Raw genomic sequence first — 23,544 nt, 5'->3', positions numbered from 1 at the left:
GCTGCTTTTTGCTGCCCACTCTTAATGAACAGCCTTTCCCTCCCACTCCTCCCTCGCCCACCCGTCCCCGTGCCCTGTGCGATGTGCGGGTACCACGGCACCTCGGGGTGCTGCCCAACGCTCGCTCGTTTCTCAGCAAACACGGGAGCGTGTGCTCTGCTTTGTTTCACCACTAGCTCCACTGTCACCTGAAGGTGCCTTCCTCTGCTCTTCATTTTAAGGCAGAAGAGAAATACAAGTGACGTTCATTTTATGGCTTGACTACAGGTAAACTATCTGGCAAAATAGGTAAGAGCTTGGCTTTCTTCTCTTTTCTTTTTCTTATAGTGAAAATAAAATGCAACATGTGTACTTATTTATCAGTACAGTGTAATACAAGTATCATTTGATACCATATATGCCTGCATACATCTTTGTCTGAATGACAAAAGCCCCCTCCATGAGGTGTGAGGTTGAACCTCTGCTCCCCACAACTACACCAAATATATCCCAGGAAAACAACCTCCTGAAGCCCCACATCCCCACTGGGATGGTCCCCAGGGCTTCTGGGCCATGCCCAAGCTGGGGGTGCTATTCCCAAAGCTGACGAAGGCTCCAGCACGGGGCCAAGCTGTGGGCTCAGACCTTTCTTTAGGCAAGATCATCCCATGGGGATGACGCATGGCACGGTACAGAATCACAGAATGGTTTGGATTGAAAGGACCTTCAAAGCCCATCCAGTGCCCCCCCTGCCATGAGCAGGGACACCTTCACCAGCTCAGGTTGCTCAGAGCCCCGCCCAGCCTGGCCTGGGATGTCTCCAGGGATGGTTCATCCACCACCTCTCTGGCCAACCTGGGCCAGGCTCTCACCACCCTCAGGGCCAACAATTCCTTCTTCATGTCCAGCCTGAGTCTCCCTCCTTTAGTTTAAACCCTTCACCCCTTGTCCTATGGCAAGAGGCCCATGTAAGGCACAGCAGCCAGCAAAAGCAGAGCTTGGCACAGACAACTTATCCCTCAGAAACCCAAACGTCCCCAAACTCCTGCCAAAAGCATAACGGGTGGGTGAGACCGTGGCCAAACTGCACACCCTTGTTTTTACGAAATACACCTTTAAAAAAAAAAAGAATCCCTCATTAAATAACAGAAATCAAGAAAGAGGGAGAAGGAGAGGGGAAAAAAAGAACATCTTAAATGCAAACATCAGTATTTAAGAAAAAAAAAATAAAGGAATCCAAGCGTTTGCTCCCACACGGGGTTTCGTGGTCACTGGTCACTTCCAATTAGCTCGTAGCACCAGCTAACGTTTGCTGTCAGCCAGGAACACGGAGCGCTGGAGAAAATCAGTTCCACGCAGAGACTTTGGGCTTTTTTACGGTACTACGATGGCCTGCAGGAGAGGAAAGCATCCCTGCTGAACTCGGGTAACTCCGCGTTAGGTAACACTGCTGGAGCTCGACACAGCTCCAGTCCCAGCCAAAACCAGCCCTCCCTGCCCGTGGTGTCCAGGTCAAGGTCCCGCACCCTGGGAGGAATAACGCAGAGCTGGCACTTGTCCTGCTGCTGCTCTGGAACAGCCTCGTAGGCACCAAGAATACAGGAGAGAAAAATGAAGAACCAACCACAGATACATGTGCCAAGGGACAGGGATCGGTGTGGAAGTCGGTGCTGCTCTTGTCAGCAAAGTACCAAGAGAAAAACACCCCAGCCTGACTGAAAACCAGGGGAAAGCAGCTCAGGAGGTGAAGAAACAAGGAAGATAAACCACTTGGAGTAATAATGATATGGTGAAATATAATGAAATGCATGGGCTGAGAGCACAGTCACGGCCATGGTCTGTCCCACGGACCTCAGCCTCCACGCTTTAGGAAAGCGACCGCACGCCCTTCAGCAGCGGTTTGGCATCTGTGCCAAGAAAAATAAGAACGCAATACAGAAATGATTTCTGCAAGTGCTCTGGGCACAAAATCAGCACCAGCCCTGCAGTTTTGTTATCCTGCGGATGCTCAGCAGGCACCTTTACATTGATTAGATATTGGGGAAAGGATGTGGTTTTGCCTGCGGAGGTGCCTGTGAAGGGGTGACTTCAGTGGAGCTGGCAGCGTTCAGCTGTAACTTCAGAGAGGATTTAGCCCTCCGTGTCTCATTTTTGCTTTTAAAGACTAGAAGTGCAACCGCCGCATGAGCAATATCGTATTCGCCATCAAACAGAAGAGAACTTCACCTTTTCCAGGTCTTTAAGCAACCTGGCCTAATGTAAGACACGATTTCTGCTGCAGACCTTACGCAAACACCACAGGAAACTTCACACGGGACAGAGGAAATTGATTTGCCCACCGCCACTTTTCATCATCATCTGTTTCTAGGTATTTTTTCTATTATTTCCCTCTGAGAAGCAAATGCAGCATAAAAGAACAACAAAAACCAGGCTTGCTAATTGTACACAGCAATAAACTCATAAAAGGAAGTCTATAACCACTATAGTGAGATATTATGGACAGCCACATCTCAATATGATTTTAAAAATACCTCAGGACAGATCTCCTGTAGCGCTAGTAAATAGCAGATAACTACCTCATCTTTCGAAAGAAGGCATTTTTCTTTTGAAATTGAATTCATGGTTGATATATTTGGATTTCTCCTCTGATAGGTTTTGAGCACATGCCATCGAAATGCAGGAAAATAGATATAATTTCCAGAGAAACAATAATTACAGCTTAATTGAACTTCCTGCACTCTGCAATGACTTCTTCTCTTGCTACAGGAACGCAGTTCCCAAACCAACATTCAAAATGTTAAATCAAATGTTAATAAGCATTTAAAACTGCATAATTTATGCTAATCTGAGAAGTGTTTTGCCTAGACTGAAGCTGGGGGGGTTGTTTTACCTCTCAAAGTGATACGATTCTACATCGGTCGCTTCCAATTCAACACAGCACGTGTCAAACTGCTCTAAAATGGTGCCCATCCATTTCCATGGGCTGCTTAATATTGTTTTTTAAAACTCAAGATGTTTTTGGTAGGTCATTTTCTTGGTTCTCCACTGTCGGCGCAGTGATCTGTCATTGCTCGTAGGAACGACGGAGACAGAAAACTGTTTAAGCTGGGATTACAGCGCTGAGGGTGTGTATGCACAGCCATAGGAAAATAAGGCTGGAGAATAAATATAAAACTTGGAAGAACAGCCAACGACTGGAGAACACACACAAAAATCGCCTTATCTATAGGAAAACAGTGTCGTGTGTGGTTTTGTCTCTGCTTTCTTTGCGAAGGACTCCTTCAAATGTTGATGATGCTGTATATCCCCCTCCGCTGCACGCTGGCAGGAGGCCACGGCTTCCAGAACAGCACAACCAGCATCTTTTCCAGCATCTGCTCGGCACTATGACCTCCTGGTCTGGCCACGTGTGAGCGACCGGTGAGGCTTATTCTTGGTGATAATGAGGAAATCAGAGGCTGCGAGGGTTTTTATGGGAGGTGAGGTGAGTCGCTCCAAGTCACACAACCGGGGGTTGCTCATAGCGAGGACACATCGCCTTCGGGACCAACCGTCTGCCAAACATGACGTTTCAAACACCGTTTGGGTTTCTTGCGCTTTAAGGGAAAAAGAAACCTGAGAAATGGAAATGGGAGCATCTACCAACGAGGCTAAATACAAAGAGAACGTGCCGATATGGGCGGCTGATGGAAATCTGCCTGGAGCTCCAACTCAGAAGAAGCTTCATAAAAATAATTCGCAAATGTTTGCAAATAATGCAAATTAAACATAAGCTGTCAGTGAAAATGTGAAGTTTCATCACTGAATCTGTGGCGCTAATATCCTACGGCTGGTGTTCCCCTGTTTAGTTCTCCTCTGCAAGAGAGTCTGGGCTGCAAACAAAGACGTTCAACAGCATCAGAGACAAACGGTGCAATGAGAAGCTGAGTGAATGGCCAAAACAACATGGATTCAACCCCAAAATGCGACATTTCATCACCCACAAGAATCTCTGCAAGTTTGGGACGGCAGACAAGGAGTTTGGGTAGTAATGAATCTGAGGTGGTCAACTTGGATTCTGAAAACCATCCATCAACGTGCAGCTGTAACAAGACAGCACAAGGGAACAGCAACCGCTTGGTTGAGCACGGGATTGAGTGGAGTCACCATCCAGCTCAGTCTCATGAGGCGTCGGTCTGTGTCCCCAAAGCACCGGTCTAGAGCCAGCTCGGGTAGATGTGAAACGAGTTATTTCACTCAGCAACTTCGGGTTAAAGTGCTAGAATACAATACTGCACGCACTGGAAATTAAAAAATAACAATAATAAATCTGCCATTTTATAAAGAAACCTGATTTGCAATAATTATTCATGTCTGCAGAATGCATATGACAAAACTGAGGGAAATTAAAAATCCTATAAATAGCCTCCCTGGAGAACAGCTGGTGAGATCCCAGACAATAAGCAAGTACTTCTACCAATCCATGTTTCTGCAGCACCAAGAAGATGGCGATTGCAAGCCTGAAAATCAGTCTAGATGCATGAAAAGTACAGAAGAGGAAATTGGGGAGAGGCTGAGGGAGCTGGGCTTGTTTAGTCTGGAGAAGAGGAGGCTTAGAGCTGAGCTCAGCACTCTCTAGAACTACCTGAAGGGCAGTTCTAGCCAGGTGGGGATTGGGCTCTTCTCCCAGGCATCAGCAATAGGACAAGGGGCCATGGGCTTCAACTCTGCCAGGGGAAACTGAGGCTGGAGATGAGAAAGCAATTCTGTGCAGAGAGAGTGGTCAGGCATTGGAATGGCTGCCCAGGGAGGTGCTGGACTCACCGGCCCTGGAGGTTTTTAAACTGAGATTGGACATGGCACTTAGTGCCGTGATCTAGTCAATGGACTGGAGTTGGACCAAGGGTTGGACTGGATGATCTCTGAGGGCTTTTCCAACCCAGTCCATTCTGTGAAATGTCGGAGCTGCTGGACCTCACGCTTCCCATTAATGCCGAAAACTGAGGATAAAGGAAAGCCCTGAATTTCAGTGTTCGCCATCACTCAGACACTTGGTCTTTTCTTCACGGGCATAGTCTACACGTGTTGCAATTTATTGCTTTGTCACAAGGTGAAAAATGCCAACGACCCTCCAGGGGGAGCTGCTCCAGCTCGGGGGTGTCCCCGTGGCTCTTGTCCACGGGGGCACCCTCAGCATCTTGCATCGAATATAAATATATTGAACAAAACCACAGGCAGCTGATCAATGCTGCATCTCAAAGGATGCATTAACAGTAAGCGAACAAGCAGAAAGGCACCCTGCATTTCCTTGAGAAAAATAAAATCAAAAGAAACATTTTTCATTTTAAGAAAACACAAAGAACTTGCACAAGAGATGGGGCAGCCAGACAAGGCAGCGCGTGTTTCCAGCGAGAGCTGAAGTCAGCGGCAATGCAAAGGGCAACCTGTGTGCCGGCGGCGTGCGCTTCTGATGGCTACAGATGATGAACAGACACATCGTGCGCAACGTGACAGATCCAGGAAAGAACAATTTCCACCGTACCTCCCTCTCCTTTCAGCTCGGGGATAAAATGCTTTGGTTCTGCTCAAAACGACATCCAGGAATTTTCCAAAGCGCAACGTGGATGGCAAACGCCAGATCAGAAGATGAGGATGACTCCAAGCTGGTCTACATGTATTTAAACATCAAATCAGCTGTAATATTTCGAAGAAATTTTCTGCTTGTTTCACCTGGTTGTGTCAAATACAATAAATGACCAGTTTACCCAAAGAACCTTCACTAAAAATAGGTAATTGTGAACGTCCATCACAGGACAACCGGCATCAACAACACTCCATCAAGCTTCTCGCATAGAATGGTCCCCAAAAAGGTCACAGGAACTGATAGGGAGGATGTCTAAAGTGAAGTAGGATGGTGGGACACATCAACTAGTCAATGAAATGACATATTTTACATTTAAAATGTGTGTTTAGATGTGTGTGCACGTGGACACTTATGTATGTACACTCACGTAAATCTCTTATTCATACATCATAAACACACACATATATACATGCACTGAACACTTTTTATCGTTTTTCTCTGTGAACTCACGTATCATAGACACCCACAGTAAAGCAAAATACCCACAATAAGACAAAATTGAATTTAAAAATATTTTTGCAATCAGAATTTGTAGTATCATCAGAGACATTTCAGTAACCATAAATGTCAATTACAGAAACCGGCTTAAGAACTGACCTTTGCGTTGAGCTTCCCACTGAAAATAAATCTGATTAAAAACCACACAACTGCTGCCAACAAATCATTTGTGGTTTTGCACGGGACTGATGCAAATCGCTGTGTGCACCTGCAAAAATGATCCTCCCATTCCCCAAGTAAGGCTCAGAGAAACAGTATTAAGGGCTTCTCCTTTTTATATTTGCACTAAGTTAACTTTCAGTAAGTAAATCCAAGTTAACTTCGAAGAAGCAAAAATTACTGGCCACTGAAAATCTGTTTTCTCATACTATTTAGAAACTTGACACCTCTGGATTTCTTCTTTCAGGAGAATTTTTGCTGCAAAGCCTTGGGGTATTGCTCCCAAGTCCAAGTGAAGGGATGGCATCTGGTGGGAGGTCAATCCCTGAACAGTAAGACTTGGCTTAAATGGTGAAAACCTGGTTCCTGTGTATCCTGCTACTGCCCTGGACCAGGTTTGCTGCTGAAGACACGGGGGGTCAGGAATATTGGTTTGGAAGGAGTAGGAATGGGGAATGGAGAGCTGGCTGGAGGACACAGCAGTGGCAGCTGGACCAGCTCATCCCAGTCCCACCACATCCCCATGCGACTACTCAAGGCATCGAGGTGGGGAAAGCAAGAGAGTGATCGAAACTATGAGAGGTGTTGGTGTGAAGATGAAGAGCTGAACTGAGCTGTACAGCACCCTCGCCAGGCGGGGAGACAACACACATCGAACACATTGAGTGCTGCCTAATGAACTCCTGCAGAAGTGGGACAGACTGAAGAGATCAGGGTCACTGTCAGCTCCCAAAGGGAACCGAGGGCACATCCACCAACCAGCACATGTTCACCAACCTTAGAACAACGCAGGAGATGCGACGCGGACGTCGCAGCAGGCAGCTCTTGTCCCCTATGTGACGGTCAGCAGCCCCGGGCACAGCACCTGGACGCACGTCCCTTCACCCTGTGACACTGTGAGCATAAGAACACACATAAGTGATACCACTTCGGTTACAATTAAACAACCTTCTTTTTCAGTATTGCCTCGTATTGAGCTCTTCTGCACTAGCTCGGCTTTGCTGCAAATAATGTCACAAGAGATTGCTATTGCACCGGGATTCTCTGACACGACGGCACTGGAGGACAAAGGAAGAGTTACTGTAGGAAAAATAACAGCTTTCCCAGGGTTGTTCACTGCTTACAGATTGTAACTGCATTACTTTCTGGATTTGCTGAAATGTGTTTTTACAACACTTTGAGGAGGGTAATGATTCGTTCTGGCTGGCTTTTATGTGAGTTACAGCCTAGAAGCTGTTAGATTGTAAAAACGGTGACAATTTGGGTCTGAAAGTGAAGCTGAGAGTCTGGTTTTCAATTCCCAGTCTCAGCTTGCGTATCTGTAAAACATACACACGTATCAGATTTAGAGTCTGTACTGCAGGACCAATTTGAAAGTGCAGCTCTTGTTTGCAGAGTCTTGCAGGGCTGAATTATAACACTTGCATGGGCACAGGAATTTGCTAAGGGTGCGTGAAAACAAACACATTATCAGAAATGCAATTTACAAGCATCCAGTTAAAGGTCCACGTGAAAACCTCTTCCCATCCTTTAGAAAGTAAATGGAACAGAAAAGAGGGAAACTCACCAGCATCCCAGCGCAATCTCCCGCATGGCAACACGAGCGGTCTCTAAAGCAATTAAATGAAAGACTTACAGAATTAAAGTTGTAATACATTATTGATCGTCTATGGGAAGAATATCTGATCGACTGTAGCTAAGAATCCTTCCCGGCTTGTTCCTCGTGAACAAAGCTTAGACTAAAAACAAAGAGGGAATTGTAGGACAATATCTAACAGTAAATTCGGAGCCACTCTGGTGGCTGATGTTATCTCAGATTGCAAGAAAAAGTGCGTTCGTTCGATCCAAAGAGACACAACGCTTTAAGGCAAAATTATGAGAATATAAAACGGACCGTTTGAGCCACTTTTTTATGAGAAGGGCAACCTTTCTGCCTTTGTAACGACACTGTTGTTTTACTGCTGTGTAAGTCATGCTCCTGCCAGCTACTTGCATCATGTAGCAGCTACTTGAGGTAGAAAATATTACTTAAAACTCACCTGTTTTCTGAATATAAGTAAGATTTCATTGCGAATATTGACAGCATACATGATGGATGTTTCTAGAGCTGAATGTATGTTTTACCTCAACACGACATGCATGCAGGAACAAGCACAACACCATGATGAAAGAATGTGGTTTTATTTTAGGTTCCCTCAAAACTCTTTGGAAAAAACCAAAGTGTATATGTAGCCCTATATGGAGTATAATAGTTCCTGAAGTTCTGCAATGAGGATCAAAGACACCAAGGACACGTATTCATTTTCTTAGACAAGCTTTTAAAATAGTATTTTATTTTTTGAGTCAGTGGTACATTTAAAAACAATCTACCATAAGAGTAAAAAGATTGTAGATAGTACAAAATGAAAGTGTGATGGCAATAAAAAATGCTAGAGTATAAAGTTAGTTTCCTTTCCCCTCCCAACACCCCACCCCATCATTGTCCAATGTTTCTCAAAGCCTCATATCTGGGAAAAAAGTGCCTCTTTTTTGTTGTTTTTTTAACTTTCAGCAATTAGGAAATTAAAAATATGTAAGGCATTCTTTGCAGGTACATTAATTCATTATTACACGAAAAGCAGGCACCATAAAAATTAAAACATTCTAAAAACCATCATATATACAAACTCTGTACAGAACGATGGCACAAGGACAAAGTGATTCCATTCAGTTCATCCTAATCCACGTGAAATATTACACATTTAAGAAAAGAAAAAGCTCTTCCCATTCTTGTACTCGACTGCTACATTCAGAAAGACCAGGAGTCTCCCCTCTGCCCATTGTATTTCTTTTCCTATACGTTGGTGGCCGTCGGCAGCAAACGGGCTTCCTTGCTTTACCCATCGATCAACGCCCAGAACGGCCAACTGCATGAAAATGGAGACGACCGATCACCAACGACTAATTCTACAGAGCCCATCAGCCATCGGTTTATTGTAATACAGAGGAATTCTTACAAAGAGAAGGCACATTTCACAAGTAAGCTGTGTCTGATTTTTAGCCCCGGGCAGAACCGTTATTTGGGGGAATCCTACGGCAGCTTCTCACCGCGAGGCCTCCTCCAACGTGCTCTGAATTCAACGCGAATACCCTCATGGATTCCTATATACACTGAGGTTAGGTACAAAACACTCAGCTCGTTTTAAACTCCACAGCTACCTAAAGGCTTTAGGTACAAAATATTCAACTCTCATTTTAATCTCCACAGCTACCTACGTGCCTGAAGTTATTCAGAAGAAGCAGGGGGAGGGTTTAGGGCCAGGGTGCTGTCAGTTGGTGAACACCTCCCTGTCTCAAGTAGAAACTCAGATTTCTTTCAAGTTCCGGGAGGGAATAACCCCAGAAAGAGGGGTGATGTAGTGTTGTTTCCGATACATGGCTAGAAATGGATTTCTTACCGAGTTAAAGTCATTGCACTAAATGTTAGATACTGCACGCCTGAATGAGGTAAACGTTATATACCATAAAATACTTAAGGAAATGAATTGTTACAGCTTTATCTTTGGAAAACAAAAGACCCGCTTCCTTCTTCACTGGACAATCCCGGAGTCGACCGACGTCTGTTTCCGAGTGGTCTTTGGAGGCGGCGGGGGTGGCGTCTTGCTGGGGAGCGGAGGCGGCAGGTGCTGCAAAAACACAATTTAGGAGAGACCGTGTTAGCGACAAATGGATTCCTGTAACATCTGCTGGTTCATAAATAACCGCGAGAGACAGCGGGGAGGTCTGGAGCCGCCCGACTCCTGAAAGCTTCCCCGCAGAATGTGCTGCTAAGAATACCCAACGTTCTCGGCCATCAGCTTAAAATATAACTCCTACTTTAGACAATAACAAACCCCTCTCAAGGGTTCCTGATTAATTAGCCCAGTATTTCAGGAAAAATCTTTTGAAAGCACTGGAGAAGTTTATAATTCCCCACTTTATATCATGATAGGATATTGATTGCTCGGGCTGTATCGATTGCCCTTGGTCTCTATGCGCTACAGAGCTTAAAAGCCAACTTGAAGCAACAGCTTCATTGCTTTGCCATTATTTTTGTATTTTGCACATTGAGAACAGAAATAATTAAAAAGAAACAGAGGAAACCATTTAAAGAGATAAGTAACTTGCAATTTACTATTATACATTCAGCTATAATTAAAATATTCACACCAGAAATCCAGACTGTTCAGATATACATATTTTAAATCATAAAAAAACCAACAAGAGCACTCTTGCTTAGATTCACCAGCTAATTGGACAAATTAAAAAAGTCATTATGGAAATGAAGACCTTTTTTCCATGACGTTCAATCCTACACGCGATGAAATCTGTTTCCGAGCGCAGGAGAGCCCTGCAGTTTGCTCACGGACTTTGCCGGCTGCTCTCCTGCTGCGTTTCGGCAACGCAGCCGCTGGTTTCCCCATGGCTGTGCTGCAGCGTCACACTCACAACTGCTGCTCTTTTCACGTTTTCTTTCTCTGTTCTTTCCTCCTAAGACTCTTCCCCTGCTCAGCCCTCCGCCAGTCAACACTTCTTGTTTTTCCAACAATAATGATGGTTTTTCACTCCCCTGTGTTTGTGTCTCAGGGTTCCCGTCCCACCTTACCCAGCCCACACTCCACGCGCTAACACTTCAAACCCCACGACATACAGCGACTGCCAGATTTCCTTCATCATCACTACAAAGCCAGTGCAAACATCTGTGTCCTGGTTTTGTTAAAAAACAAGTTTCTCTTTTAGTGAATTTGCCTATCAGCTAAAGCTTCATATGAGCTGCATTTTCCTGGAGAATCAGATCCATGTTTTGGTAAACACAGCAATGGAATGCGAGGTTATTGATAAGGACAGATTCACATCTCGCCAGAGGGGCAACGAGAAACAGGTGACCAAGAAACTGACCAACCGTGTATAACATCCCATTCATGTGATACTTAATATAAAAGTGGGAGATCACGAGGATCTCGTCCCTTAGTGTTGCACCACATGCACTGCACTTGCAACCTTGATACTCGCATCCCAACTTTTATTAATGCCTTGGACAAAATAACCAGTGATTTCTCAATCGTGGGAGGAAACTGGTTCACAAGCAATCGATAAACCTCGTGGAAGCGCGGCCAAAACAAGGCTGTTCCTTTCAAAGTCATCCAAGGCTGCTCCCCAAAAAGCAAAGAGGTGCAGGGTGATGCCAGGATGCTTCAGTCTTTGCCACGAGCCCAAGGAGCCTCAAAGCTCTCCTGCAATCTAGTGACCGCGTTAAAGATGTGTAAGTGCAGAAGGAAAACAGAATCTTTAAGGTGACTGAATACCCCCTCAAAGCAGCTCTTAAGGCAGCACGAAGCTATAAATCCAGAGCTTTTACCAGTTACACTTACTAATCACAGACTTAACAGAAAGGTGAGATGCTACTGGCAGGGGGGGGAAGGATGGATTTTTGTCGGAATATTTTTCCCGTGTCCTACCTGGAAATAGATCCTTTCTGAACGAACGTGGATCACAAACTGTCGTTGGTTAAGCCGTGCCCTGAGCTCTTCTGTCCGTTTTGTCACCGTCCCAACCAGCAGACCCAGAGCACCCCTCCCCATCCTCTCCAGCAGCATCACCAACACAAACACCTCCGTGCTCTCGTGTTCACAGCCCAGCTACAGTTCATACAAGCCCTTTTGAAGAAATAACCAAACTATTCAAAGGCTTTAGTCTCAAAAGAGCATTGCTGCTTGAAACACACGTGTCACAAAGCCCCTGCCGTGCAAGCAGCATTTTCCAGAGCAGGCTCCAAACCCGGCGCTATTTATTCCTGTCCTGTGCGACACAATGATCCCCGAGTCACAAAACCAAGTCAACGGACTAATACGTAAAGAAGACAAAATAAGAATGCTAAATGCAAAACTGAAGTGGGTTTTTTCCTTTTTTTTTTTTTTTTAAATAAAATGCCACTGCAAATCTGTTTCAAACTATTACAGTCAGAACCATCAAATTCTTCCTCTGCCTGACCAAACACTTTTCTTAAGCTGGTATGTTAAGTCAGCTCCTGAATCGCTACTAAGGCACCCCAATGAGAGCTGGACTGCCATCGTTATTCAGCCTCATGCGTTCAATTGTCATCTGTGGGTTTCAAAACTGCTCAGTTCCAGCCACGGATCCAGGCAGGGGCTAAAATACATCACAAAACATGAACGTTTCCTCGCTTCTTTGCTCTCAGATGATGCCTATAACACCATTTATCACTAGAAAAAGCCCTAACTTTGCCGACAGCATCGTTTGTGAAAATCCATTTTGAATTTAAAGAGTATATTGGCAATAATTCCCAAGTCGATCAGATCAAAGGCATTTTTCAAACAAATGAGCCCTTTATATTGATCAGAGAATGATCAAATTATCCCTGAAAACCTGCTTCTCAACAACAGGTACAAAGCAAATACAATGAGAATAAGCTAAATATATATGCTATAAATAACAAGCACAAAACCTACCAGGGCTTAGATTCTGCGAGCAAATTAAGCAGAAAGAAATAACAGAGATAGGTAGGTAATTATTATAATTGAATTTACAATTTCCATTAAAAAGCTGGATAAATTTAGTGCACGCTCATTTTATTAATAAGCTACCAATGAATATATTAAGTCGGACACGTAACGCTCGTCGGGGCATAATTGTTGAGAAATCAGCAGGACAAAAGGTGCCAATATGGAACTGGTGAAACTCCAGATCCAACCATCACTCCCTGCTATTCCAGCACAGCAACAAATCCAAACACTCTTTCCCTCTCCCTTTAATATCACGCTCAGAAAAACATTATTAGGCTTATGAAGTTCATTCTTTGCTACGTTTCCCCTTAGAAACTTTGACATACTAACCAGACTTTCCCTTGATTTTCTATTGAATTAAGAACTGCTTCGCAGAGTTCATGTTGATATTGCAGTGGTTAATTGTGAACTTGAAGCGCGCTTTTATTTCCCAACATAACGAGAGAGTCTGCTGGTTCACTCAGACCTATTTTGGGCAGAATCCTTGACTCACGGGCACCTCGGGGGAAGCAGAAACCTTATGTAAAGGCACATCTGCACCACAGAAGCAATCTGTTCCTTCTGCTTCAAAGACAAAATTGCTCCCATTTGTTTGGTTTTGTCCCTCACACAGAAAAGAATCGGGTTTAAAAACATTTGTCTCCATTCTCTTAGAAATATAACGCACACTACATTATCCATGTTCAGGATGCAAGAAAAATAAACTGAATAAGATAAAAAATGCATATTTTTATTCATTCTGTGAAGAAGCAAAATAAGATATAAGAATTATTTTTTAATCAGAAAAAACAACCAATTTGATCACAAACAAATGGTCCTTGTGACACTGTAAGAGATTCCTTCCTGTGTAATTGTTTTTCTTTGAAATTATACGGTCATAAGTACGACAAGCTACGGGGATCCAATCAAAATCACTTTAGTTTGAAGGATTAACAGATCTAATTAGGTCAGAAGCAGTAGAAATGAGACGTATATAGGGCTATCAACTACACAGGGCTGTGCTTCCAAACGCTGAGATTTGAATTGCTCCTTCTCGCGTGATTTTTAGAATGGAGAATGGAGCTGAATTGCCTGACAAGCACCAACTTGCTTATTTAATATCTGCAATGAAAAATAACACATAATGTGAGCTCGTGGAGGAATAACGCTCCTATTCTGAAAGAGTGATAATGCGCCAATGGAGAGATCAACCCAACTCCGTTAATTTGAACCAAATTATAGACAGTTTAAGCTAATCAGATGTTTGACCCAAGGAGCAAAGTTGTGTGGAAAAGACCGCAGGTAACCGCTGTGAAATGACTGTTCAAACCCTGTTGTCATACTTAATCTATTGGAGTTTCATTTGACTTTGTAAGGCAGCCGTGAGCTGCCCTTGCTGGAGTGAACTTAGGAAGAGAAGACAAGTGTGATGGGGCTGAGGGACCTGGGGGTTCAGCTGGAGAACAGGAGCTGAGGGGAGACCTTCTGATCTCTGAACTGCCTGAAAGGAGCTTGCAGCCAGGGGGGTCGGGCTCTGCTCCCCAGGAACAAGCGCCAGGAGCAGAGGAAACGGCCTCAAGTTGCGCCAGGGGAGGTTGAGGTTGGAGCTGGGGAACAATTTCTTCCCCAAAGGGCTGTGGGGCATTGGAACAGGCTGCCCAGGGCAGTGCTGGAGTCACATACTGGGGTGGGTTAGAAGGGGGTGGTCAGTAGGTCAGAGAGGTTCTCCTGCCCCTCTGCTCTGCCCTGGGGAGACCACACCTGGAATATTGTGTCCAGTTGTGGCCCCTCAGTTCCAGCAGGACAGGGAACTGCTGGAGAGAGTCCAGCGCAGCCACCAAGATGCTGCAGGGAGTGGAGCATCTCCCGTGTGAGGAAAGGCTGAGGGAGCTGGGGCTCTGGAGCTGGACAAGAGGACACTGAGAGGTGACCTTATTCATGATGATCAATATGGAAAGGGGGAGTGTCAGGAGGATGGAGCCAGGCTCTTCTGGTGACAACCAGTGATAGGACAAGGGGCAATGGGTACAAATTGGAACACAAAAGGTTCCACTTAAATTTGAGAAGAAACTTGTTCGGGGTGAGGGTGGCAGAGCCTGGCCCAGGCTGCCCAGGGAGGTTGTGGAGTCTCCTTCTCTGCAGACATTCCAACCCGCCTGGACACCTTCCTGTGTAACCTCATCTGGGTGTTCCTGCTCCATGGGGGGATTGCACTGGATGAGCTTTCCAGGTCCCTTCCAACCCTGACATTCTGGGATTCTGTGATCCCTGGAGGGGTTGAACAGACACGCAGATGAGGTTCTCAGGGACATGGGGTATTCCTAGAGTTGGTCTCGGTGATCTTGAGGGTCTCTTCCAACCAAAGCGATTCTATGATTCTATAATTTTAAGAGTCCTTCTGCAGAGGTGCCCTTTGTGTACTCCCACCCCCTCCTGGGGCAACATGAAAGGTCCCTCAAAACAGGGAACATCAAACTGCTTTGAATCAGCAACTCAGATTGGTTTTGTTTTTGTCAGGATGTGCTGTGCCGATGGAGGAACGTTCATCGCTGGAGGGACGATGCTCCTGGGGGTGATGACGGTGGATGGGGGCCTAGCAGAGGTCTGCACCCCTCGCTGCTGCTGGGTACCAGCTGTGTTAAAGCACAACCAATGCAATTTTCCCTCCGTTGAACCACATTTCTGCATGCGGAGGCTATCAGTATTCCAGACGCCAGCTAACTCCATTTTCAAAAAGCGCTGTTTTTCTGCTCCGGTCCGTACATAAACAGAGCTCAGGAGGTATGAGCAATGCCCTCGGAATTAGGTTTAGGCTCCAGACTGAAACTGTATTTCTTACTGAAGGCCTGGGCCCTGCGAGAGCGATAAAGAAACGCGTTACCGACCGGCCAGAGCACAACCCGCCGTGATCCTGTGTGGTGCTGAGGGCAGCGACACGGCCCCTTCTGAAACAAAATCACGGGTGCTGCTCAGGGACACATCACGGGCTCTATATCACCGGGCAGACAGCAGAAGAACACATTTTTCACTCAAAATCCTGTAATAAGCAGTGGCAGCCCATTGATTTGGAGACTTATTAAAAAGTGACTGTGAGCTTTGTAGAAAGTCTTTGCTCGGCAAAAGCTTAACCCACCAAAGCCCAGCCCAGCTGGGCCGCGGCGGAGACTTTGCACTGGAGGAAAAGCTTGCACTGCTTCCCATCTCCAGCAGGCAAAAATAATGATAAGACTGTAAATAAAAACCAAATTTTAACTTCTTTTCTTTTGGGCACCTTATATACTGCTAGGCATCATGGAAAGCCTTTGGTCAGAGAGTCTGTTATAAAAAAAATCTGGAGTATTAGGAAGAAGAGGTGACATTTATTTCCATTTAGTGAGCGAATGCAGCCCACAAAGTCAACTTTTTAATTTAATGTAATGGATTAATAACGCACTTTTTCCAATTTCGCATTTTCCCGCATCTCCATGGGATGCTGCTGTGGGGAGGGAGCCGGGGTGAGCCCTCAGTCACCAAACCTGCGCTGGGGGGTCCCAGGGAGGGGGCACCAGGATGCTCAGATCCCCACCAGCCCCAGCTTGGGGAGATGGGCCCAGGGGCTGCACTTTGGGAATGAAGGGGATTTCTCCTGAGAAATAACATCAGAGAAAGAAAACTCGCAGTGTTCCCTAATTACCTGCCCCCTCTGTAGTTTCAGCCGGGTTTCTACCCTCAACTCTTTGCCCACATCAGCACAGCACATTTGCTGAAGGTTCTACGGGGTCTCCCCGTGGCCAACCTAAGAGATAATGGTCAGCAGAAGAAAACATGCATCCCAACACATAAAAAATCCCCCGGATTTTTCCTTCTGTGCAAACACTTCCATTACATCTGAATAACCATCCGAATAACCATCTGAATAACCATCCGAATCTCCTCGCATCACCCACCACTTCAGCCTTTGCTCTCCCGTCCTTGCCAAGTTCTGCAGCTACACCAGACTGATCCAGATCTTCTCATCCAAACCATTATCTGATGCTCAGTAAGTGTTATCGCCGATATTATAAATGTAAGTGCTCCTTTGTCTATTTTGAGTTTCCCTTCTCGCTGTGAATACTAAGCAGGCGGTTGATTTGTATGCAAGGGTATACGGATGAACCCATAAAGAACGAGAAGTGCCTAAAGGAATCCCTTGATGGAATAATAATCCTTGCAGGAGTTGTAGACTTCTTTTTTTTTTTATGTTCCCATATATTATTATGAACATCTTTAGCAGAACAAATCATACAGTGAGAGAAAATATATATAAGGGTATCACAGTTAATGAATAAGAAGACAATCAGAAAATCATAATTAGATGATCATTGGGATAAAAGACTTAAGGCAGACCAAGTTAACGCTGGACTCCACATAATCTGACAGTGTCAGACAGTGAACGACGCTACTGCTCGCAGTTCAATTTGAAGGATTTGCTGCATTTATCACGGGATGTCTTTTGGTTCACTACAGCACTTTTTTGGGGTTTCTCAACTGACTGCAAGGCGGAGTGAGCCACGTAATAATCTCTCATACAAGGAGGTATTTCCAGTTTGAAAGCTACTAAGATAATCTTATCTACATTTTTTACTGATTTTTCTTCCCTGATACAAAGCGTGTGTAATTTAAAAGATGATCAGTTTACTAGGCAGAGAATTATCAAGTGAAGAAGCATGTAGGTATTTGACCCATGAAACACAAGGCATTAAAAACTGTGGAATGGAATTTAATCACAGCAGTAATAAGAATTTACCCATCTGATCTTTCATTCCCAGCACTACTCATTTTCTTTATGTTCTTTAACAGCTTCCCTCCTACAAGCCTGATGAAATAAACGCACAGAATGATTGTTATAAGACTAGAAGCCCTTCCTTAAATTAATTCTAAGACTAATACATGTGACAAATCTGCTTTAGATCAATGTTTTAGGCTTTGAAACTATATTCACTTGTCTCAGAAAGTTTAGAAAAATACAGATGCTAAAGAAAATTCTGATTATATCTGACCGCATTTCTAAGGTACACTTGAACCTTGAGGTCTTCCAACACTTGGTGTTGAACAACATGTCTCATTTCTATAATTATAAAATACATTAAACAAAAAAAAAGAGTCTGAGGGGTGAAGACTGTAAATGTAGTAAGATCTGAATCTGAATGAGACTGCAAAAAACTAAGGGAGAATATTGCTACTATTTTAATGAACTTCCATTTAATGATGTGGTCACATCTTCATCAGCAACGAGACCAAGGCTGGAACTGGAGTCGCCCTCAGGTCTGGGCTCCAACCATCAGCGCCCGGTGGCATTTGAAGTAGTTCGGTAAATATCTCGCATTTATCTGCTGCGTGGAAACCCCTTCAAACAACCTCCCAAGGAAGGGAAATGGAACCTGCTATTGGGATTTTATTTCTCACCATGTGTTTTATCATCTCATTGTTTAATGCTTTTTAGCTAAGAACTGAACTCAAATCAGCAATCCTGAGCTACTACTATGACCTAAAACTTATAGTATATCATAAAAAAAAAAAGTATTTATTACCCTGGAGATCATATAGAAAGAAGTTCAAGAAATTTGAAACCTAATTTGAATTTCTTGGTTTTCTTCATGAAGATGGATCCTCAGCAAAACTCCTGGTGCCCCTCCTGCACATTCTGCAATTTTCCACTTGGAGGGCTGTATTTGGGTCAGGCCAGAGCTGGTCCCCCAGAGAGGAGCCAGGGAAAGGGGTAACAGCTTAGTATAGTTTGATGGAAATTAGAAGAAAAGGGTTCACAAGAAAACGTAGTCAAAATATTTACTAAAACCATCCAGTTATTGGGAAGAACTATGGAAGAGATGATGGGAATAGAGAATTTTTCAATGTATGCATATGAGTAAAACATTGTATTTTGAATAGCACTATTAGCGTGAAAATACTGAATTCCTACAATAACACAGTTGCTATTTCAACCCTGGAAAAAGGCAGACTTGTGTACTTTGTGCGCTGTGATAGTCTGTTAAACAAAACCATTCCCAAAGTGAACACTGAATTCCTGCCTGCCTGCTGAGATTAGAGATGCTTTCTCTAACCATGGAAGATACTGAAAAGCAAATTACTCAACAGAATTTCATATGAATGATGAACTTCAGAGAAATCCTGGAAGATACCTCTGCAAACAAAAAAGAACCATTACTGCTGAGAATTTTTCCACAGAATAACAGCTTGGCCAAAGTTACACATTTCAAAGGATATAAAATCCTCTTTAAACATATTTTTTGCTTCAAAAAGGAAATAATTGGCCCTTCTCAAAAGTGCTGCTTTAAAGAAAAGGACCAAATTATTTGTAAAAGCTTCCAGGAAACAAGGAAGAAAGTTGAAAAAGTGTATTTTCTTCAGAAAGCTGCAAAGCCTGCCGATGATGAAGAGCATTTCCGAGCTCCTTCCCGCAAAGGGGACACGCGTGTTTGCCTCTGGGCAACAAGTGGTGATTGAGCGTCGAAAGATATCGGGTACACGTTTGATTTCCTTTCCTGAGACAGGATTGAAAGGCTATTCAATCTAATTTGCTGCTGAGAACGTCTCCTGTAGGTTTAAGCTTCGTTACCAACACAGCTGACAACATCGTGCTTTGTCTTGTCCACCAGAATGAATCCAACCTCCCGTCAGGTTGGTCCCTATGAGCAATGATGTTCCCTCACATTCCAGTGGCAGAAACATCTGGATTCCACCTCGCTGAGCACCATGTAAAACAGAAACGCGAAGAAAACTGTGGGAAATTATGGTTAGTGAGAGAACTCACCCTTTGATGGGCGGGGGGGGAGGTCGTCGGGCTGATCAAGTCTTGACTTTCCATCAGGTTCCCATAGTCAGCCGTGCTGCCCTTGAGGGGCAGGGGAGGAGGAACGTCGGGGATGTCGGAGCTGGACATGCCATTCAGCTCCAGATCTGCAAAAACCAACATGGAGTCAACTCTTTCAGTGGCTGAATTGAACCCAAAGACACAGACGGTGCCAATTTTTATGGCGACGATACCGCGGGAATGCTGCACCTGCAATATCGTCTTCCTTTATAATTATCTGCATCATCTAGTGAGGGATTTTAAAGCGAAGCAGAAGAATTAACCCACCCCTGCATCAATGGAGCTGCACTGGGCCAATTTTTAGGATGCACTCAAGATACTCATAGCTTAGCAAATATAATTTTCTCAGCTGTGAGCTCCGCATTTACACCTTGTACATTAATATACAATAGAAGCTTTGAAAAGCGCGCTAAGAAAATACAATCGGGCTAAGCTTTATTTACCTTTCCCCAGTAAAATAAAAGCTCCTTTCTAATAAAATTCACAAATGAAAGCCTGTAATTAACTACATCTCTCTCAAAAACTTTAAAACTCCAGCTAACTGTAATAAATGAGCAGTCATTAGCTGTTGAGTAAATAAAATCATGCATGAGACTGTACAAAACATTTATTATTACTGTTTGCTGGGTAGAAAGTTCCCTTTTCTGAGCAGATAAATCCTACCAGGTATGTGCTGGAAAGGTGAACAGCCCGAGGGACAATAAGGTTTATTGAGGCCTGAGTGATACATAGGGTTTTGTGTAGAAATCCACCCACGGTGTTTTTCAGGGTAATTCACTCATTTGAACGTTGGCAAAACCCACTGTGAGCTCTACCAGATAAGAAACTTAATTTATTTTTGATAAACCAGGGAAGTGTTTTCATTTAGGAAATGAAAAAAGGTGATTTTTCTTTTACTGGGGTGATTTGTGAAACAAATGGAGGACTTGTTTATGCAGATATTTTTAGTGCAAGGTTCCTATTGATACCTTACAAAATGTGTCCTTTTATTGTTCTCTACAATGGCCTCTCACCAACACAATTTAACTGCAAGGTGCCTGTATTGATTTGTCACTGAAAACTGTCATTTTATGCTTCATCCTTTCACTTGAACTTTCAGCTACGCCACGAAGAAGAACATTTCTCCATCCTGGGACTTCAGACTTTCAGTGGCTTCTTCTACATCGACCGAAATTGCTGTTTGTCCTCCAGCACCTGAGTTTCTCATCACTTTTTCCATTGCTCCTGTTTTTCATCCTCCCTTTTCTACACATACAGGATTTCTCCATTCCCAAACCATCCACAATACGATCTTTTAGATACCTCCATGAGAATCTACTTCTGCTAAGCTCTTGCCATAAAAACATATACATGGAAAACATTTATAACTGAACATGCTCAGCGTCACCTCCCTGTTCATAATGAAGCATTAGAAATTTAGTCTTACAGCCTTTTAGGAGCTGAATTTAACCATGCTGACCACTTCATATCTTACATGATATTACAGTGTATACTAATGGCCATTACATGTAGATGTCTTTTTGTAAGGCAGCAATAAATCCCTGTAAATACAGGCAGGATATTTCCATCCACACGAACAATATACATTAACTACATATTTACATTCAGCCTGATGAACAATATAGTAGAACAACAATGTTCTATAAAGAAAATAAAAAATATGTGATGCGTTTAACTAATCTCTCACATGGTTTAATGAAGTCCAGGAGTCACAACACGAACCTCAGTAATTTTCAGTCCTGCTTCACGAGGCTCTATTTGTTACAGATCTATTAATTTTCTCCTGCTTGATTCAGCTGGAATATACTTCACTGACTCCGTTGCTATACAAATAATTCCTCATCATTTCTGCTTTGCTATCTTTACTCAAGGTGTTTTATCGGACCAGTGTGGTCCGTGCTGCTCATTCCTTTCTGGCACTGAGAACATCCCTGAGATCAGTCAGACAACTTGTATTTTCATCTTAACCTAACGACCAAATCTTACACTCCGTTCTCCTCAAGTGCCAGCTAACAAGCAGGCAGTATTGCCCAGCAACCCATTAACTGCTTTTAGCCTATTTGGGCACCCAAGCAACTACTTTATCCTTGGAATACCTCAAGAAATTTATCACTACAATTCCTCAAACTATTACAGACAAGTCCCGTGGATTTCGCACCAAGCTGAACCTATTTTCTATAATACCCATAAATCTCCAGCTAAATATTCTCAGAAAAACATGATAGTTTCAGATACAAAAACAAACCAAAAAAATAAGAAACAATCCAATTCAAAGAGCATTTTTTGCAGAAGCACAGATGCTCTACTTCTCTATATTCCTTTTTTTTCTCAGCATACTGGTAGTTTTTGGCTATCAAGTTGTAAGGAAAGGAGAGAGTTCACAGTTACCAAAATACTTGTTTTAGGTGTCTGACTATGCAAAGGAAGCGCTGCGTTGATTTGCACTTGCTTATCCCTCCTCCGTGTCTGCAACCAACACCTTCAAACCATTAAAACAAATCCACATTCCTTTGGGAAGACAAGTCTATTGGTGCAGATTGGTGGAATGAACACGTTCCTGCTCACAGGACACGCGCCTGCAATTGGCAACAAGAGTTTTCCAAAACACGATGGAAGGGAAAAGCTTCCGAGTATCAAAAGAAGTAAATAAAACAAACTGATGTTGATCAAACAATATTTTTATATCAAAACTTATCATCTATTTTCCTCTTTACTGACACCAAACTCTTCACTATTGTACTAGCATTTGGGTACATGTATCCAAAAGATGGTTTGTATTTTTTGGGTCACATGCAGAACTGGAACCTCTCAATCAGAGCTTTTGGAAAACAGCACTGTAAAAGAACGAGGTGTTGTATTACACCCCGTTTTGCAACAGGCTTTCCTGGAGATGGAAGCAAATAGGTATTTTCCAGAAGAACTGAGGGACAGATGTCAATGTCAAACAAAAACTACATCAAAAAGACTGACTTGTTTTTCCGTTCTGGCTTGTACTCACTACACAGCAAATAAAAGTTATTCTAAGGTATAATTATACCGTAAGACTATTTTTTCAGCCTTTATGCTCCAAAATACCCTCAATTCAACACAGCATCAAGTACAACACTAATTTTTGACAGCTACTCTATACCTAAGTAATTTTTAATGGTTACTTGGAAAGGAAAAGAAACTTTTTCAATGCAAGAATTTTCACAGAATCACAGAATCAACTGGGTTGGAAAAGACCTCAGAGATCATCAAGTCCAACCCTTGGTCCAGCTCCAGTCCATTGACTAGATCACGGCACTAAGTGCCATGTCCAGTCTCAGTTTAAAAACCTCCAGGGCCGGTGAGTCCAGCACCTCCCTGGGCAGCCATTCCAATGCCTGACCACTCTCTCTGCACAGAATTGCTTTCTAATAGCCAGCCTAATTTTGCTTGCTTTTGTAACATGTTGAAATAATTTTTGATGGCAAATGCAAGGAGCATGATGTTAAGAGGTGAGAGCAGAAAGACCAACTGAAAGAACTCAAATCAAGGTGTAATGCAACGCTTGGGGAACCCATCTCCCCACTGGTTATTTTGCGTAAAATACTGGATATAAATAAAGTTGAATTAAACGTAAAGACTTACTGGACTGTATGCTGAAGGAAAGCTTTGTCCGTGGAGTTATCGGGGGCGGCGTCCCTTGGGAGCTGGGGGGTGACGGGGAGACGGAGAAACGTCTTTCACTGGAAATGACGTTGATGACTTGGCTTTTTGGCCTCTGCGGTCGCAGCGGGCTGATCTGCACAAGGACAAAACCAGGGAAAATCCCACTGCGGCACAGCACCGGTACGAGCAGATACCGGCTGGTACCACCACTATGGTGAGACACCAAAGGAATATATTAACATATTGTTACCCAGCGTCAGACCTTGGGAATGCTGCCTTTT

At 43.7% G+C, this 23,544-nt stretch overlaps 1 protein-coding gene across 1 annotated transcript in view; it reads right to left on the bottom strand.

Annotated features, from left to right (window-relative positions):
• Positions 1-8,598: 8,598 nt before the first annotated feature.
• DOCK1 (dedicator of cytokinesis 1) overlaps positions 8,599-23,544 on the bottom strand; it is a 273,982-nt gene continuing 259,036 nt past the window's right edge. The window contains exons 48-50 of the mRNA XM_082054440.1: positions 23,243-23,396; positions 19,571-19,716; positions 8,599-9,924 (exon numbers count right to left, since the gene is read on the bottom strand). Coding sequence (XP_081910566.1) covers positions 9,829-9,924; positions 19,571-19,716; positions 23,243-23,396 — 396 coding nt within the window. The 3' untranslated portion in view covers positions 8,599-9,828. The remainder of the gene's footprint in view (positions 9,925-19,570; positions 19,717-23,242; positions 23,397-23,544) is intronic.

The sequence above is a fragment of the Streptopelia decaocto genome (genome assembly GCF_964273445.1).
Source record: "Streptopelia decaocto genome assembly, chromosome: 5".
Classification (NCBI taxonomy): domain Eukaryota; kingdom Metazoa; phylum Chordata; class Aves; order Columbiformes; family Columbidae; genus Streptopelia; species Streptopelia decaocto.
This window is presented reverse-complemented; position numbering and strand designations above follow the sequence as displayed.